Source organism: Mugil cephalus, chromosome 16 (genome assembly GCF_022458985.1).
Source record: "Mugil cephalus isolate CIBA_MC_2020 chromosome 16, CIBA_Mcephalus_1.1, whole genome shotgun sequence".
NCBI classification, from domain to species: domain Eukaryota; kingdom Metazoa; phylum Chordata; class Actinopteri; order Mugiliformes; family Mugilidae; genus Mugil; species Mugil cephalus.
The window spans coordinates 20543836-20564128 of record NC_061785.1 but is presented as its reverse complement, the minus strand read 5'-3'; the positions used below and the strand labels follow the sequence as shown (position 1 = coordinate 20564128).

At 40.2% G+C, this 20293-nt stretch overlaps 1 protein-coding gene across 1 annotated transcript; it reads left to right on the top strand.

Moving 5' to 3' along the window:
- The first annotated feature begins 1863 nt into the window (after nucleotides 1-1863).
- gsg1l2b (gsg1-like 2b) lies at nucleotides 1864-20160 on the top strand. Its single transcript, XM_047608226.1, has 5 exons — nucleotides 1864-2410; nucleotides 3340-3387; nucleotides 6019-6171; nucleotides 15877-15988; nucleotides 17355-20160. Exons 1-5 carry the CDS (start codon nucleotides 2110-2112, stop codon nucleotides 17653-17655), a joined length of 915 nt encoding a protein of 304 aa, XP_047464182.1. The 5' UTR covers nucleotides 1864-2109; the 3' UTR covers nucleotides 17656-20160.
- Nucleotides 20161-20293: the final 133 nt, after the last annotated feature.

Genomic DNA, 20293 nt, shown 5'->3' with positions numbered 1-20293 from the left:
TTCATAATGTCAAATGCACATTTATCATTGTAACCATGATGAATAAATCCTCTTTTTAAACTCAAAACAATCTATTTATAAAAGATTTGGGTAAAGTCCTATTACTCAGTTAAATGCCCAATATTATCAAAGGCCCCACCCATACAATTTTGCCTCTGACATAGCAATACGGACTGGCGCCCCCCAGGAATGTGTCCCCTTCCACTGCTCTTCTCCCTTCACACAAATTACTGCACCCCTCCTCTGACAATCCTTCATAGGACCGTCCCTACCATGGACTCATCCAGGTTCCTAGGGTCCACAATCTCACAGGACCTACAGTGGACCTCCCACATTGATTCTCACAGCAACTCTTCATTAATTGTACTTAATTGTACTTATACTTAGTGTTCAAGTGCACTGTATACAGTGCTGACCGGAGTCAAATTCCTTCCTTATGTATGTTTCTGTGTTGCATTTTCTGACACATTCCTATATTTTGCTGTTTTGAGTATTTGCTTGGGTTTTGGTTGAGTCACAGCATTACACTGTATTCTTTATATCTGGTTATCTCTATTCCCTGCTCCATCAGCCAGACTTCACGTGTCCCTCCTGCCTCCCCTGTGCTTAAATATGGAGAATATATCCAACCTGTTCACCATATACATTTACTGAATACGTTTATGCTTTTAAAGTATTTTTTGCACATACTCTGCCAACCTGGAACTTGTCTTGGCAATGCAGTATTTACATGTGTTTACTGTATTCGCTGCACATTTTGGGATTTGACTTGTGTGTTATTGATTTCCATTAGCTGCCTTAAAATCCACATGACTTGGAAGGCTGAGTGTGGCTTGTTTTTGCGTACTTACATGTATATTCTGTAAAAACAGAGAAAGAGAGGCAAATCCACTCTGAAAAAAAAAGAAAGAAAAAAGAAAGAAAAAAAGACAGTCCTCTCTCATGGTTCAGCTCTAATGGCCTGAGAAAGCACCCCCATACATGTTGGTGCTGTATAGGATAGTATAGGAAAGGAGTATGTATAGGAATGGGAACAAGATGAGTCCTTATCTATTATTTACCAAACAGAGTCGAATAGTTTATAATTTATTTTTCATGTATGTATTTTTGGTCCTCCATATAATAGGGGAACCACACTGATTAAATTAATTCAATGTTAATTAAACAGTGAAGGACAATCAAGCGTCTTTTGTGGCACAATGCCTGTGTTTATTGTGTATTTTTTCCATCTCCAAGAAATCGCACACTCACTTGCCAGTTCATTAGGTGCTCTAGTGAAGACGAATGGATAATGTACCTACTTTTTTAAAATAACTGCAAGAGCTGTGTTTTCATATTGGAGGTTTGTGGCATTTAACTGTACTGTTTTACACCTACACATGTTTCTATTATTTTGACCACTCAGTTTTAGTTAGCGGACTAGACTAAATAACAGAAACACTGAAATTAATTTGATCATCCAGTTAAATTACCACCTTTCTCGGGCAGTTTCAACATCAACTGAATAGAAGTGGGATATCTTCTTTTAGTGCAGCTATAGCTTTTTTCTGCCCATTCTTTCTTTATCTTTGTGTTTTTTCAAACTAAAATACAACAGCCTTGGTGCTTGTGATGCGCATCATTCCTCGTCGTCGCAGCTACTGAGCCAAGAACTTTCCTGAAATAAGTGACAGATGCATTATAAAGACCATAAATTACCAGTGGAGCCACTGGCAACAGCTGCTAAAAGAAACGCAACATTTCATGATATTAAATGCTATGTGGGGACGTGTTGGGATGATTCTTTCGCTAGCACGCACGGAGGAACACGCAAATGAGCTCCGCAACTCAGATCGGCGGCATCAGGCTGAGAAGAAGTGTGCGGTGGCGGTGTATCAGTTGGGCATTGGTGGAGGGTGGGGTGGTGGACAGCCTACAAAATGAGAGAGTCAGCTGCTCTGGAGGAGCAGATGTGAGAGGCGCACCGTAGGAACCAGACGCGCTGCGTATAAGTAGCCGCGGATATATTAACGGGAATAACCGGATTATGAGGATTTGAGGAGGAGAACTCGACAGAATCAGGTGTCAAACAAAGCGAAGGATTAAGTTAGGTGTCTTCAGTCCGCCGTTATGGGAATAGACCGGCGGCGGAGAGCATCGCTCGCTCTCACCTTGAACTTCTTGGCGTTGTTCCTGGCCGTTTCGGCTCTCACCACCAGCTACTGGTGCGAGGGGACGCGGAAAGTGGTGAAGCCGTTCTGCACCGGCCCGGTCACCACCAAGCAGTCGTTCTGCATCAGGTTCAACAGCTCCAACATCAACGATACACGGCTGGTGCAGTACATCTGGGAGACTGGGGAGGATAAGTACGTGATGAGGAAGTTTCACACCGGCATCTGGTTCTCCTGCGAGCAGAACATCAACATGACCGGTAAGTTTTGTATTCATAGGCACCGGGTTGGTGCCGGGACCAGAGCGCAGCGGAGCGCGCTGGCAGTGCGCACGGAGAGGTGCGTCACGGAGGAAAGCACTTCGGTCCTGGAACCGTTGAAATAAAACAAGTTTTATTTCTTGACGTTTTAGTTCTTGATTCTTAAAGACTAATTCATCTTAATTAATCACTTGATTAAATTGTTTTGGTTATTAAATTACTAATTAAAATACTACTTCTTGGATGAAGAACATTATAAGAACAAGTTGGTAAAATCAGGATGAGCATGTGTGAATTCAGAAAATATGTAGTCCATAGATATGTATTTTTTGAACATAATACAGTCAACTTAAAAAACAGATGCAATTTGCAAAATTTTATTTAATTCATTAATTGTATTTAAAATATATTTCGTGTAATGTACAAGACAAACATGGCTGCAAGAATAAACCCAAAAAGCATAAAACATAATATCTAATATACTGTCTAAATAAATCAAAAATAATCTGGAGATTGGGATCTTTACAATTAATCCTAGCAGGATTGAATGGCATGTAAAACGTGGAGTTCAACATATTGCAATCAGTTAAGAGTAGGTGTTGTGAAAGCTCTCAATCCGGGGCTACATGCCCCCAAATCCCTGGTACGCCACCTCCCAACCCTAACTCTGGCGCACCAGAGCACCATGAAAGCACTTCTAGTGGAATTTCTGGCAAACACGATACTACAGCTGCATTTGAAGCAGAATATTTGACACGCTGATGGGGGGATGGTGCCAGAGCTCGTTACTGCACAAACGCAGAAAGGAAATCCCTTCACAGATTGGATCAAACTGTGATTACTTTGTTTTAGATCACAGCTTTATCTTTGTCTCACAAAGTGTAACTGTGACTCAATCCAGAAATTGTCTAATTTATGTTGTTTTACAGGTGAAAACTGCAGAAATTTTCTTTATGTTGCTCCGTCAAACGAGAGAGGTAAGCACATTTGTTATTTTTTTTGTCCCATTTTGTCATCTTGAAGCTTGTTGTCCTCTGTTTGATCTGTTTCCCCATTCCTCTAACTAAGAAGCTTAGTCTGAAGTGGACAGTTTTGAAAGAAATACTTTGCCTCTGTGATGAAATACTGGCCAACACTCGCTGCCTGATCTGCCCACTCTGCCAAAGGTCATTTGTCCTACAGACAGAATGCAACCCGCATAAAAACATCAACAAGTAAGGTTTTCACCCAAAAATGAATTATGGAGCAACCAAGGACTTCTCTTTCAATGATCAGAACACACATTTGAAGTTTTGAAACAATTTAGTTTTTACTCAGTTTAAACAAACAATTAATGTTCAGTGTTTAGTGAATCCGTCTATCCACCCCAACCTCCTCCTCCATGTATACTAAAGCCACTTGCACTGCCACAGTCAAATGTGAAATTCTTGTTGTTTATATTGTTTGCAAAAACAACCTTTTGGGTTATTTGTGACAGTTGGTTTACACATATGCAGGCGGTTGTCTTTTAGACTCTGTGCTGCATGTGTTTCCATTTATATCTACAAGTCTGCGCTGAATTTCAAGCAGACATCCTCATCCTCAGACAGATAAATGTTTCTTTTTCTAATATAATAAACGCATTTGGGTTAAAAATCAATGACTCTCAGGGACAGAGCTGTGAATTAACTAATCACTTGCGCTGCTGGACTATAAGTAAAGTGGTGTTCCGGCAAATCAGTCGCTTCTGTACAGCCTCTTTCCATCCAATCAGTTTCTTGAGCCTGATTTCTTTGGCCTGATAATCAGTCAGAATGGCCCTTTTCTATTCACACTTTATTCATGCTGCCTGTTTCTCTTTGGGAAGGCCTGCTGTTTGGCCATGACAATGTAATTTAGAAATCAACATGGTAGCAGCTGTTGTGTTTCTCATAATTTGTAAATGTCATGTTTGTCATGTTTAGAGAAGTTGTACTTATTCGCTTTTTTTTTAAATAGTCACATGGGAAGAGTGTGTCTGACTGGAGAGTCGATAGTTAAATTTAATTATGACTGCAGCCCGACTAGTGGTAGTATTTATGACAACATCAAAGAACGGAGTCACCTGGAGTGGTTAAAGGGCCACAGATTCTACCTCGCGAGATAGGGGTGGATCGAGGGATCAGCAAAACTCTTATGTGGAAACCACTTTATATTTCTACTCCTCTACTAGTATTCCTTTAAGACCTTTAAGACTCTACATGCAAGTTATATCTGATGATGATCATTTTTCATTGTATAATTTCTTCGTCAAAACGTTTGCTTTCATTTATTTTATTATTATTATTATTACTTATTTTCACGAAAACCATAAATGTGCCACATAAAGTCGTTTTATTAATCTATTTTTTTTTTTTTTTAATTTTACTATTGTTCAATCTTTTTCAGATTAGAGAATGATCCTCCACAAAACATTGACACTGGAGCAAGCAGATGGAATAGAAATGTTCTTTTATTACCATAGAGTTACATGCTATTATTTACTATGGCATATACACAACACTGCTGTCGGTACTCTGCTGAGCACCACATGTGGATTAGCCCACCACTGAAAACAGTCTCCAACCTCAGGCTGTGTTGAGCAGCAGAAAGTTTCAGCAGAAGACTTTTCATTGGATCTGATTTACAATATGTATAAAATCCTTTCAGCTGTGCAAGCAGTTCACAATGCACCCCATGTTAATCTGTGAAAAAGTCCGATATGTGGGCAGCAGTTTAGAGACCTGTAATGTTACAACTTCATGCTTGCTTCTTCTACAAAAAAACAGACACTGTCTGAAATTAAGAGCTACTAAAACTGCCGTTTGAATGCCAGGGTGTACATGTGCTTCTGCGTACATCAGTCTCTTTTGCTGCCGCTTCATTTGCATACCACTCTCCAATTTGCTGGTATCATAAACGTAAGAGGAAACCGCTCATAAAATATTCTTTCTTGCAGACAGTTTTAAGGCCCTAAACGTCCTCCAATAACATCCCCAGATCCTCTCCACCTGCCCCAGTAAATTTAATTGAAGAAATCTTTTACTGAAGTGTGAAATTCAATTTAGGGCCGGTTAAAAAATAGACGTTCTTAGCAGAGTGATGAAACGCTGTTAATAATTCACACAGGGATATTTTGGGTAACAGACATATTACTTTCATTACAAACTTTGTGATTAATTAACCACACAATAGCTACCTGCCCTTGGGTGTTACATGCAATTACACCACGGTTCATATTTACAGGTATTTAAATCCGTTGATATTTCATCCGACCACGCGCCACGCAGACCTCAGCTCAGGACGTTGTACATCTCTAGGATAGATAACTCCTCTCTGACTGTGAAGGTTAATGATATGGGCGACGGGGGTCGCTCGTCCACCTTCTCCACTCATCCTTCCTGCCCTTCCTCCTTCTTTTCTTGTCCCCGCCCTTGCTTAACCATACGGTCTCTCTCTCTCTCTCTCCACCCAACCCCCATCTTTCTCACCCCTACGCCGCCCTTACCTCATTCCCTCCACCGTGTGCACCCCCACGCCCAGTACATGAAATAATCCCCCCAGCTCCCTCCCTCTTTGCTATTCCTTTGACACAACCAATGTCTCCACAGGAGTGCTGTGGCTGTGCATTGTCGCGGAGTGCCTGTACATCCTCCTGCTGGCCACTGGAGGCATCCTCATGTCCATAGAAGTGTGCCACTTTGGCAATGTCATCGATGGCCTCAAGCTCAACGCCTTTGCTGCCATTTTCACCGTGCTTTCAGGTGAGAAGCAATTTTTTGCCATCTGTGCCGTTAGGCTGAATATAGTGAATGTAAAAAGTCGAACTGAAATGTTCAGATTCCACGGTTCATCAGAGCCGTCCGTCCTCCATTTAGTTTTTATTGGAAGTAGAACATTTTTGTACTGTTTTAATGAATTAAAAAAAAGCACTTTTGTGTGAGATTTATGAGCAATTAGAGTCCTGAAGCTGGCATTGACAGTTGATACAGCATACAATAACAGTAGCAGTGCTTGGCCTAACTGAATGTCATAGCCATGCTGCAAAAACTGAAAACTAACTAAGATTGAAACGCCTTGATTCAAGGCAAAAACAATCTTATGTTTTTATGTACTTACGTGATTCTTCTTACTAGGGACTGTGTAGCAGCATTACTAGACTACTTTCAGGAATATTAACATAGCATTGGATGCTAAATTTAGGTAAAAAATAATGATTTAGATTATATTTCCTCTGTTTGTATCTGGACAGTCTTACTTGATATAAAGATATGTTGTCTAACAGCCTATAATGTTATTTAAAGATGGTTGCACTAACATACAGTATGCTGAGGCTAGATTTATTTGTCTGTTTAAAAAAACTTGACTAGCCAAATATTCCTGTTCTTTCTGCAATAGTTTTGCTTATTTTAAGTGATATATGCTTTACGTTGTTAGGTTTTATGCCACACAAGGGCAGGACTAGAACATCTTCCACCCATAAAGGGAAAGTTAGCTAGTGTTAGCTTGTGTGAGTTTAGTGGCTGAATGCTCTGTGTGACCTGTGGGTTGTAGCTTTAGCTATATGACTGATCTCTCTTTCATGGGAACAAATGTGCTGCCAAAAGATCACATAGTATTTTAGCATTTTGCCTACATAACAAAATGTATATATTTGTGGAATAGGATGAGCTATAAACCTTGGTTCGGGCTCTTTGTTGTGCTAAATAACATTTGCTAGTTGACACCCTGTCAACATGTGCTGCTAGCTGGAGAATATCATAACATACATAGACATACATAGTTTGTATTTGACAGTAAGCTAGGCTAATTGTTTACTACCAAGTAGTTAGCTAAGTTGTCTTGCTAATATTTAAGCCTATGTGTTTATGTGACAAATGAGTATCATTTGAAAATATTTGCTCTATGAAGTGCTGTTAACGGACACAAAACGAAAGAGTGTAAGTTAGTCAATCGTAGCCGCTAACTCTGACATTATTTCAGCTTGTGATGGGTCAGGTAGTTCCTGTACTTTCAGTGTTATATAAAAGTGTGGGTGTCAAAACATGAAGAAACACATCAGCCTTTCAAATGGAGTAGGAAATCCGTCATGTATGGGACTAAATTGCTTGTTTGTGCAGATCTTGCAATTGAGGAAATAAAACTTGTCCATAAAAATATTGCATAAACATTGGCTTTCACAACTGAAACTTTGTGTCCTCTGGAGAATGCAAATGTAGGTTAAGCTGTTCTGGCAAGAAAACTTATTACATTTAAATTTCCAGTTTTTGGCATCGCAAACTCTCTAAGTCTACAATTCAAAAGCAAACTCTAGGGATATGCGTAATGGTTTCTTCCCATTTCAGTTCAACTTTAAACTGTGTCTGTGTCTGTACTCCAGCTGCCGTGCTGGCATTCGTCCACACGCTTATTCAGGCCAGTTGCAGCCTCTCAGCCCTCGAGAAGATTTCCAGCCAGTTTGCAGTGTGCCTCCCTCTCTCAGCGGAGGAATTAACAATGACCTTCTCTCTAATCCACTCTGAAAACGATCCCGACGACCACACTCTGGGCAGTGAATCAGCAGTGAAAAATACTTGGCTCAACAGCAGTGACTTGCAGCATTTTACTGACGTGACAGGTCAAATTGAGGAAATGTCTAAAAAGAAGAATTACACCCAGCGCACAACCTGCCCTGCACTTTGACAATGTCCTTTTGTGTTTATGGTTTGAAACATACTGTACGAACTGTATCTTTATTAAAAACATTCAGGTAAGGCGGCCATTGACCCTAGAATATCTTGAATTCTCAGAGGCCTGGAGTAAAACTGATGCTTTAAAAGCCAAAATGCAACGTTTTGATAAATACACGCGTTTACTGCCGCGTTTCCACCTGTGAGATAATAACATTGATGCAACCTGTATGCCAAGAGCCACGTAGAGATTTGCCACTGCTCATATCCAAAATGCACCTGCCAACATATGTAGTCATTAACACATCCATCATGGATGTCATTCACATAATACTTCTACAAAATGAAATTTCTGACTTCTGAAGTTTCTGTTCTGGTCTGGCAACCCCGCAGCATTCACCTCATGTCACCAGCAATGTAATATAGACAAAACAACTTGGGTGTGGGTTGGTGTTAGCAAGAGAGCGATAATAAGTGCCTCAACTTAAAAAAATACACATAAAATAGAGACAGTGTTAAAGAAAAACATGTCTGTTTCTAAATGTCACAATGACTTCAGACTGCAACAAGAACAGCACTGACAGTGACCAGGAGTGCTAGTCTGGAAATATCAAGTGAGGTGTGAGAGGACTCTCCATGTCTGCTTCTGGTGTGATTAAAACAGAGGAGGTGCATACAAGTATCTACATGTTTGGGAAAAAAATATTAGGATATGTTACCTAACATATGACCTTATTTAAAGATGATGGCGCTGGAATGTACTGAATTTAAGTACAGTTTGCTGTGTTATAAGATAAGTAACTCTTGTATTCTTTCCTTGTATCAATGCAAATCCTAACCCCTAACCCTTTTGGCAGTAACTTTGCTTATTTTTAGTAATATACACCTCCTGTTTTTCTATGTCTTTGCAGTGCATAGGATTTCTTTTTACGATTCTCAACACATCTTAGTTGTACCAATCAGCCACTACACGGCATGTTTCTAAGTCTTAGAGTCAGAGAATTTTTCAAATCTCAGAGGAGGTAGATAAAATACATAGACATATAAAAGTAAGACTGGCTGACAAGCTAACAGAATTCCTCTTTACGTCTCAATGAGTTCAAAGTGGCCACGTTATATTCTTCGAAGCTTTCAATGATAACGGAATAGCCCCCATGTAACAAAGTTTAAAACACTTGTGTGAACCACTTCTCACAAATATCTCTTTTCAAAGACATAGCTTTGGTTTTAGACTAAGTACAACCTCGGCTAAGTCTTCTTTGATGTTGTTGACATGTGAAGTCAGGAAAACACTGTGTCCTACATGAATATTTTTCATTTATTTGTCCCTGAAGTACGGTAAGCTGGCAATGACAGTGCCATTTTTAAACCTGGAGTAGTTATGAGACACATAATAAAAATGCCGTCAGCTCCACATAGAGGATTACATGAGTAATACTTCAGCGACTTTGGTAAAGTTTGCTCCCTTTGATCTTTCTTAAAGATGTTTAGTAGGACTCTAATGCATTCTTCACATTCTATTGTGTCATGTAGAATTATTGCTCATTTGATTTTTGGTCACCAGGATGCAACTAGAATCCTAACCCTAAGAAGTTGTAAAGACAATACCGATATATGACCACCCTGAACTACCCTAAGTTGTTCTGGCCAACGTATTAGCACACAGCTGACACACATCTTGCAGAAAATGGGAAACAATAGGATTATATTTCAAGCTATGTTTATGCTGACACATTGTGTCAGACCTATATCTAATAAGTAGAAGTAGAAGAGGGAAACAAAACAACTTTGCAAAAAATTGAAAGATGACAGATGAATCTATAGGTGATAATGATAGAGAAATTGTGATTAGTGCTGCTTTACTGTGGAGCTATTCAATAAGATAAAGATTTTTGAGATACTTTAAGTAGGGCAGTTTTAATATAAAGTTTTAATAAGTTATCCAAAAATGAAAATAGGTCATTATGATATCTGCTGCTTTAAAGTAAAGAAGATGAAAATAAAAATGTTTGATTAGTGCAGCTTTAATGTAAAGCAATTCTAGAAGGTGAAATTAAAAATTTGGATCAGTGCTGCTTTAATGTGCAGGTATTTGATAAGATGAAGACAGATATTTGGTGTAGTGCAGATTTAATGTAAAGTTATTCAAGGAGAAGAAACCAAACATTTTGATTAGTACAACTTTAATGTGAAGTAATTCGAGAAGCTGTAAGAACTAATTTGGTTAGTGCGGATTTAATTTGAAAGTTTTCAAGAAGGCAAACATAAAAAATGTACTCAGTGCAGCTTTAGTGTGGAGGTTTTCCAGAAGGTTAATTAATCTGGTCTGAGTTTTGGTGCAGAAACGCGTTGAACAACGTCTGGAAACAACCTAGCACAAATTCCCTGAACAATTTTGTCTCTCCTTCCAGCATGGTTGGACATAAAAAAAAAAAAGCCTGAACACGTATGAGGGTTCATGGAGTTGACTCGTCTTTTGGATCAGTAAATCTCAGCAGAAAGACACTGTTGACTCCTGTCACCTTGTTGTGGCGTCCTCGTCTTTCATTTGGAGCTGACAGGAGTATAAACCCAGCATGTTATCTTCTGATGCTGAGGCACCCTTAAACTCAAGCTTCACTGACTTATATTTTCATGCCCTTTTTTCCCCAGCCTCTTGGTTGCTCTAACATTCAGTCGAATAGTAACCGAACCTCTCAACCCCATCTTTTTTTTTTTTGTGCTATGTTTTATTTATACATGGCTCACTGTCTTGAAGGAGTGAGCTGTTTGCGTAAACGGGGAAAGTGAACCCTGTCAAGTTCATGCTGAGAGTATTTTTTATTTATTTTTTAAAAAAAAACAACACATTTTGACATTTCTTTTGTATCATCTTTTAGAGTGCCTTGGCTTTTAAACAGCTCCCAAAGCTTGCCAGGATGCAAAGGCTTTAGAGCGCTTGTAAAATGTTTGAATTAAGCAAAGCATTTAAAAGTTGTTTCTCCTTTTAATGGGGCGAACAGACGGAGAGTGGCTATGGTAATGAGGTCCAGATGAACAATAGCAGAGACCAGATTAACCTTTATTACAGCTGTCAGTCACACGGCCTATTATGAGGAGGATGGTATGAAGGAGGACGTGTGAGGCGGAGACAGGAAAGAAACCTGTGGAAGAGAGACGCAGAGAGACATCAAGGTTCCCGCTTAAAGAATGAACTGAGGGGAACCGGACTGGGTGATTCAATTTATTCATGTCGTTAAAGAAAGAAAAAAGAAAAACCCAATTGTTCCATTCTTTCTTGCAAGTGTGCAAGAAAACAAACACTACTTCTAGTTTTTATAGCCCGTGGTGTGTTTGGGATGGACTATTTGAGCGAAAAGTGAAACTACTGCAGACTGCATCGGATTTGGGGGACAGTTGCAAAACCTAAACCCTTTTCAGGCGCGTCAATATAAAAGTGTATCGCAAAAGTGAAATGGAAACACTTTTTTGACGCGGGGGGTCATGTGACCAGTTCATTTGAAGTCCTCAAAGTGAAGTCTCATGTATCGACAATTTAAGAGAATATTGCTATTATTTATTATTATATTTTAAAATGCAGTGGTAAATCAAATGCCATGTTAATGTTTCCATGTTGTGTTCGCCTAAAGTCCCATTACACGTAACAGTTTCCTTGCCATTCCTTTTCTAATATTCAAGATAGAGGGTCCATATTTCAAAATATAGCGAATACCACGGTTGCCATTTCGTCCATTATACATAAATGTTTACCACTATCCACATATAAAATGTTCTTACTGTGAGGACACAGGGATAATTATTTTAGTTTGATATATTATGACGCTAGTAGTTGCCAAGGTTCTTGGTTGGGGATGTGGATTCCTTGCCTGGCAAGTGACCAAGTGGCCAATCTTGGTGAGAGGCTGACACATCTGTTACGGTGACAGGAGTTTCCACCGCTGGTCTCACATCCAGCTTATTAGTAGCTACACAGGCTCCACTCGTATAGGAACAGTATTACCTGGGGACATGAGCTGATTTCGATATTTACACTCCGTGTCACGTGAAACACATTCGCACAGGATACCCCAACTCTGCTTTCTCCGTGATGTTAGATCCAACCGTTGGGGATGTTGGTTCATACACTGATATTATCACTGGACCTCTGTGTTTGGAGAAATACTGGAGAAAATTTGCAGTGAAATTTGGACTTTTGAAATTATTGAATTGGCCAATTTGCACGGGATTAAGATCACAAACTAAAACTGTAGATATAAGGTGATACTAGTCGTGTCTGACTTGCTCCTTCTCTGTAGACTTTGCCACCATGATATGGCACATACAGTATTTTTTTTAGTTTTTGTCGTTGTATCTTCAAAACATGCGAATGTACTTTTTGTGTGTAAAGCCAGGAGTATCTTTGTGAGTAAAAGGAGTATCTCCCTTAGATGTTGAATTTCTTGTTGTTTTTGTTGTTGTTGTTGTTGTCATACAGCAGCAGAACTCAGATTTGTCTCGCAGTCTTCTCGGGTCCCAACCCTGAATGGCTTGGAGGCTAAACCATCTGAGTGAAGATTCATTTTCCAAATATCAGGACTGTGAAAAAACACTATTCATGGTAAAGGCTTAGGGTAAAGACTAAGATGGATAAAAAGAAGAGCATGATCCTAATTTGTTTTCATTACTTCATTCATTAAGTTCTACATATCTTAATTTTTTTGTTAACCTTGCTGCCCTCTAGTGGCTGATGGTGGGTCCTACAGTGTTTGTGGACAGCACTTACTAACAGTGTCCCGACTCTGATACAGTGCGCCCTTGCTAAGAGCGTTGACACCAAAAATAAATGACCTATGTAGATATGTATTGATTTCATATAGAGACTCTGACCTTGTCTGAGCAGAACATGCATCGTTCCCACATGATAGGACGTTCCGAGACTCACATCTGCGATTGGTTCCACTCAATCCTGACACAAAGCTGCCTCTGATCTGCATAGCATTATGGTAATGAGAGCGGGACATCTTTAGGAATAAACATGAGCATTGATAGGGATGAGGTGGGAATTTAGGTGTTTGGAATCTGAGGCACTCTCGTTCAGTCCAGGGATTTGCATGGAGGAGCTTATGTGGTAATCGGATTGGTGGGCTACAAATGTTGTTTTTATATTTCTGCTGTATTTGCGAGCGATGAGCGGTCCAGCGCGAGGAGAGAGCCTGAGCAGCCTGTGCTTCAGCTGACAAAAACCTGGCGTACAAGCGAGGGGGGAAAAAACACACATGCACGAAGAGTAAAAAAATAAATGTGTTGAAGTGCAGAAAACCAGACAGGAGCCAGACGAGAGGAGGCATGCAAGGGTGAATAAGAAGTGGAGGAGTAGGAGATGCTGCACACTTAAATTAGCTGCTCCTTTTCTATTCAGAGCACAGAGGACACAGACTGACACAGACTGTGGAAACCTCCCACAAACAGAAGCGGTCCTACCACAGCTAATGACAGGCCTGTCAAACACCGGATTTATCCTCATAGTAAATAGAAGAGATTGTGTATAACTAGCTATGTTGTGATATCAAGTCCAGACTAACTTCTGACCTATAACAGTTTTGCATTCAGTTTTATTAGCCTTATTAAACTTTTAAGTGAGTTCCTAGGTCACATTGGCATCCTGTAGAGAAGTGGCGTAAAAAAAAAAAAAGTGATTTTAACAAACTATGCTTGTTTTAGAGAGGACAGGAAAAAACACAGTTCCTGTTTGGGAAAAGCATTGCATTGTGGTTACTTGTGTCAGTATAATTGGTTTTCATCCATAACATGAAGTTGCCAATGCTCATTTGTCATCCAAAAACCAGAATGAAACGAGAGAAACTTCTTCAAGTTGTTTCACCACTCATCAAGTAGCTTCTTGAATGAATGAAGGCTTTATTTCGAACATGAGAAAACACACGCACACACTACAACAAAAAAAATCAAAATAGTCAACTACAAAAACAATGTTAACATAACATGTCGAAAGGGAGCAGGTCGAAGCGTATATCTTCAGCTCTAAGGGACTCTTGAGGAATTGGTGGTTTCAATAGGAACAACTGTGGGCGTCGCTCATTAGAAACTCATATGACTAAGGCCCATTAACAACCAGATCCTAACCACCAGCTGTCATCATCATACCTGTCTGAATGATGAAACTTGTATGCCGCATTCACACCCCAAGATTGGAGTCTCTGGCTCACAATGTGTTGTTAGCCAGAGACGTCAGTCATGTGTATTTCTGATGACAGATGTATTTCTGACAGATGATGACAACAAGGTGCGGGTTCCAAAATCCCTGACTAATATTGTGCAGATCCTAGTGGGGGTGGCTGCTGCCATCAAGGGTTGTCATTGCTGTGTGATGTGGTGGGGATGACTGGTCTGGTCTAGGTGGGTGGTACATCCACATGAATGCCAGGTGACAAACATACCCTTTAAGCTGTAATCTCTGCTGACACCTGCTTTTCTTATGGGCATGCCTTCACTAGATACAGGTCCCGGACTTTGCCCTCCTGTTGCACCATAAAGTTCCACCTGCTAAAAAATGTACTAATTTCTGTGTTAATCTGCTCTAACATGAAATTGCAACATCAGTTGTCGTGCCATCACCGGGAGAAGCTGCCAGAGCACAAATGTCTACACAAATCAGTCTCACTGGACATTAAGCTCACTTAATCCTGCCAGCCCCCTCAACACGGGGCCGGTGTAATGTTCGACGGGGCCTGTGCGTGAACAGAGAAGCTACTGTAGATGTTTGGAGAGTGCCGGTGATGTGGATGACGTTGCAGGGACTGAGCTTGCTCCAGACTTTGTTTATTGGTTTCCACTCTTTTATTGATATTACAGCTACGTCCAATAACGTGTAATATTGATAGCGACGCAAGAGCACATCATTTGTCTACGCATTTGTCCTCATTACTCTTCCCCCGGCGCCATCGATCCCCTGGTATTGCCAGACAGTCTACTGTTCTCTGTTACATGTATAGAAACGGCTTCACAGCAGGAATCCAGCATTAGTTACATGACCTTGGACAGACCAAGGAAGTCAGACACAGCTTTTGAGCTATTTTTGGGTAATATGCACTTGACTATCTGGATGGGCAGTTCAGTATATGAATAACAACAGTCCTTCGCCGCTGAGGCAGACCATTGGTAGCTACAAAGATGGACTGTTATTTTTGAAGCTATGTCACCGAAAACTACATGTCCACCGGGTAAGAAGAGAAAACATATCAAACTCATGGCACTGTGCTAAACATACAGGGAAACACCTGTCAGTGCTTCGCTACAAGAGAGATTTCTGCTACAATAAATGTCTGTGTTTGTTGTGATAACTGCTGGATGATATAGTTCAACCCAAAAAAAAGAAAAAACAGCAGCAACACCAGCCTGCTGACTCTGACAGAAAGAGCTCCATGTTGAAGGTGACTCGTCGTTCCTCACATTAAACAGTAGTGGAAATAGCCCTCTAATGGCCTATTAAACTCCACACAAACTCCATTACAAGTGAAACTCGCTATTTGAGAATCTGTTACCTAGTTATAGTGTTGTAATGTTCATCCAACAGATCATGCCCTTAGAAAGAGAGATATTATTGGACACACACACACACACACACAAAAAAACATTTGGTTGAGAAACTTTAGAGGGGAAACGTCTTCACACCATCAAATGGGTGTTTAGCTTCAGCCAATGCAACACTGCTCCCATGTGGCGAGAGTAAAGAAGTGCACTGCTCCGTGCACGGAGTAGACTCTCCTGTTATTAAGCTTTCTGTTCTGTGTCCCTGTACTGCAGGTCTGTTGGGTATGGTGGCCCACATGATGTTCACCACAGCCTTCCAGCTGACTGTCAGTCTCGGCCCAGAAGACTGGAAACCTCAAACATGGGATTACAGCTGGTCATACATGTGAGTATTTTTGATTTTAATAGTTCAGTTGAAAGTGTTGCGAGAGTCTGTGAAATGATCAACATCCTTTCAGCTGTAAGGACGATTAGTTATGAAATGACATAAATACAAGCAACGGAAAGGTCAAAATTGATCTTTTGAAAAGTGACAGAATAAGCATTAACATGAAGATATATAAACACAGAGGAGCTGCTTTCATTAAATGTTTATTCTCCTAATGTGTGTTATTGATTTTGTAAAATGTATTTTGCTCAAAAAGATTTAAGCAGCTCTTATCCAGTCTTACAGTCTTAAAGCTTAAATGAGCTATCTCTCACAGACCAGCCGCAACATTAAAACCACTGACAGGAAAAATTAATAACATTAACTATCTTGTGACAATTCAGTGTTCTGCTGGGAAACTTTTGTACCCGGCATTCATGTGGATGTTACTCATATATGTAGCACCCACCCAGACCAGACCAGACACCCTCACCATCCCCAGCAGGATGCAGCCTGACACAAGACACACACAAAACAACATACAACAGCACAAGGTGTTGACCTGGCCTCTAAATTCACTAGATCCCAAACTGATCAAGTATCTGTGGGATGATCCACAGAGGTGCCTCCCCTCAAACCATAGGACCCAAAGACGCCCACTAACATCATTATGTTACCAGACACCACAGGACACCCTTAGCAGGCCCATGTACATTCTCTGATGACTCACAACTGTTTGGAGGGGCAGACCTACACAATATTACACATGGTCATAATGTTATGTCTGATAAATTCATCTGTTACATTTAATGTGGAAAGTCATCATGCGGTATAAGGTTTGTATTTGTTTGTAACATGATCACTTATAGCAGCCTCCTCTGTTTACCTGTCACATGTTAAGCATTATTACAAGTTCTCATTTTGCTGTCTTCCTCTCCATCCTGTAGCTCGTACAACTTAACTAGTTATTGTGATAGCACAATAATTAGTTAAGTTGTTTGTAACATACAGTATATATTGTCTGTGTCTATGTTTAGAGTGCATTTGTTTTGTGAAACTTGTTACTTGTTAACTAGTCCTCCCATATTACTATACCCTTATGAATTATTCTTATTATTATATTATATACTTTTATAATACATGCCAAATTGTCCTTGAGCAAGTCACTGAACCCCCAGTTGCTCCCATTTTCTAGCTTATGAATGTGTGCCTTCTTCTGTGAGCTAGTGGTGTTAGATTCCAAACTCCATTTCATTGTGTATGTACCTGTACATACGTGCAATAACGATAACGTTGAATCTAATCTAATTTACTTTATAAACTTAAATTAACAATGTCCTAGTGTGAATTAAGATGCTGAGGCTGTTTTGTCCCTTTCCTCCAGTTTGGCGTGGAGCTCCTTCACGGCCTGCATGGCGTCCTCTGTGACCACCATCAACCGCTACACCAAAACCATCCTGGAGTTCAAGCACAAGCGCAGGAACATTGAGAAGAACCTGAAGATCAAACAAAAGCTGCTGGAGCTGGACTCTCCAGAGCAGGTGTGGGACATGTACATCAGCTCGGTGCCGAGCACCGCGGAGGAGCTGCTGGACCTGTCGTCCAATGGCCGCAAGCTCTCCAACGCCTCCATCTTCCTGGACCTCAACGACCTGCCTGACCCACAGGGAGAAGAGTACTGCTAGATGAGCAGCGTGTAGCATTTGGAGTCATTGTTATGTTCGGTGTGATACAACGGTGTAACTGCTGTAAACAAGTGAGACCGCGGGTTAGAACTTTGGGGATTGGGGAATCTACAGCAACCAGAATATCACACACCTTTGACATAAAATGAACGTGGCTAACATATTAACTAGAAGAGTCAGTATTTAGAAGAAAAGAGCAACATTACAATTAGTTGTACTCCAATAAATGGAAGACAGACACCGTCACTTTTTAGCCCCGTTTTGGTCTCCACCGACTCTTGTGGCGTTCAACTGGGTCTTTAGCTTGCTAGATGTTTCTCTATGTTACCACCAGCGTGTTGCTAAGAATTGAAAAAAAAAAAAAGAGCTGTAAAAACCCAGTAAAGCGTCAAAGTTGTCTTCCTTATCTATTCTAATAAGGATCTGTCTTAGGTTAAAAAGCTACCACTACTGACACTGAGGTAATTTCTGCATTTATGGGGATTAAGTCATTTCAACACTTTCAATTGTTTTAGAAGTCAAACCACATTTTTTTCATGTTAGCTTGCTATGTTACAAAAGTAATCATCTAGCTAGCTGGCAACATATTAGCTAGGCTGACTATTGTGTTCGAATAGGTAATAGTTGGAAATGCTCAGCACAATGATGTGACTTTAAGCTAAGCACCACAAATAATATGCTTTCGTTTTTGTTTTAGCTGTTTCGAAAAGGGCTACATTTATTTGCTAGTTTACATTCTTTAAGGTAACCTTAAATCAGACCTTTTTTACAGATAGTTTAACCACGATCCCACTGTTAAGACATTACTGATTCCAACCCACGCTAATGCTGGATTGTCAGTGGGTTGTACCTTGTATAATTTGAAAATTATCCTAAAATCTCTTGTAGCCGCTGCTGCGAAGTTCCCATGAAAATGCCCCACCAAAGCCAGTCACACCCATGTAAATCCCAAAATCAGTCTCCTCATCACCAGTCTCAGTTGTTTACAGTAATTATATTATATTTATAATTATATATGATATTATGATATTAGTGACTCAGAAACTATTGCATTTAAATGCTTATTCACAGTTTTGAGTGTGATCCTGGCGGGATACGGGGTCTACGTGGTTACTTGCATACCTGGTTTTCGTATCCACATTTTGATCTCCTTCAAACTCAACCACAAAGTTCCCTACCAGCAAAGAATGTTTAGACTCTAGGTATGATGCCTGGGCTCCTCAAAACTGGGATTAAGCCTCAAACATGTTGAAAACAAACCACTTGGGACACTCCCACTCTGCATTTAAATGCATCGATAGATGAAAAATGCTACACTTTGCACATCAGGTCATGCGGTTAATTACTGATCTAGTTCTTAACCACGTAACATGACATGGAGTCATTGGTTTTACAGTCACGCAAATAGGTGTAAACATACAGTATACCTCTGCCAAAGCAATACTGCAATGAACTACTTAAATGCTGTGAGTTGAAAGAAATACTGAAGCTGTGGAACAAAGCACTTTGGACATAACCCGAGCCAAACCCCCTTAACGATCACCCCTACCAACACCAACACTCCAGACCTAGCACACTTCAAGGGCCAAGAGATTTGACTTGCTGATTGTTGGAGTTTGTGTACAAAGTTGCTTAAGCTGTATTTACATGACTTACAGTAATAACCTCATACTGGTTGTGATATGGTACAGATGATGTATATTAGAGTGACGATACACTGCCTCCCACCTGACATGTGAACCAGATAGATTGTCGAGTGTTGTTCCCTGTAATACTGCAGAATTTTTCCAAAGTGTTTAGAACATTAAGGATTAAGAGTTAAGGGATTGTAGCAGCACAGGGTGGACCTAAGGATTTTGCTCCTTCGCCCACAGGGAGCGATTAGAGTGTCGGGTGGAGGATGCTCTTAGGCCACACTGAGTGCCTTTATTTCCAGCGGCATGCCTCCAATCACACAGCATGCTCTGCTCTCACAACGTTTTAAACGGGGGCGACGCTGTTTCTCCGACTAGTACCTGCTTTAGAAGAAACCTGTAGCTGTCTGTGCAAACTGCCAAAACTCACCAGTGAGAGGAGCTCTCCTCTTTTGATTGCTTTGTTAATATTTACTTGATAATTGTGGTATCGGTGGAGGAACACAGGTCAGGATTGTCATTATTTACAGCCATTCTAAGTGCATTTGAACATATACCCTTGTGTACATTATTTATCTGTTCAGTTTAAAGTGAAAATGTGACGTTGAGGATTTTCCGATTTTACTCTGCTTGAGTTTAGATTCTGTTCCACCACCCTGGGTTGTATACGCCTAAGCATGGATTGTTGTGTCTTTACGTGGACGTCATGACTTATTTACAGTGACACTTTTTGTGTAGTGTTTCTTAGTTACATTTTTGTGGCTAATTAATTGCAACCCGATATATTAATATGAATAAAATATTTCCACAAGAGGATTTGATTTAAAAGTAGCTGAGGAGACTATTATAATAAAGAACTTGTTTTTAACCATGTTGTCTGCTGGACTTTTCTACAGAAAAAAAAAAATCTTTATTGACCACAAGATGGCGGTGTTACCTTGCCATGACTTTGGCAGCGACTGCTTGGGTACACATTGCACACATACATGTCATTTTTATTTAAT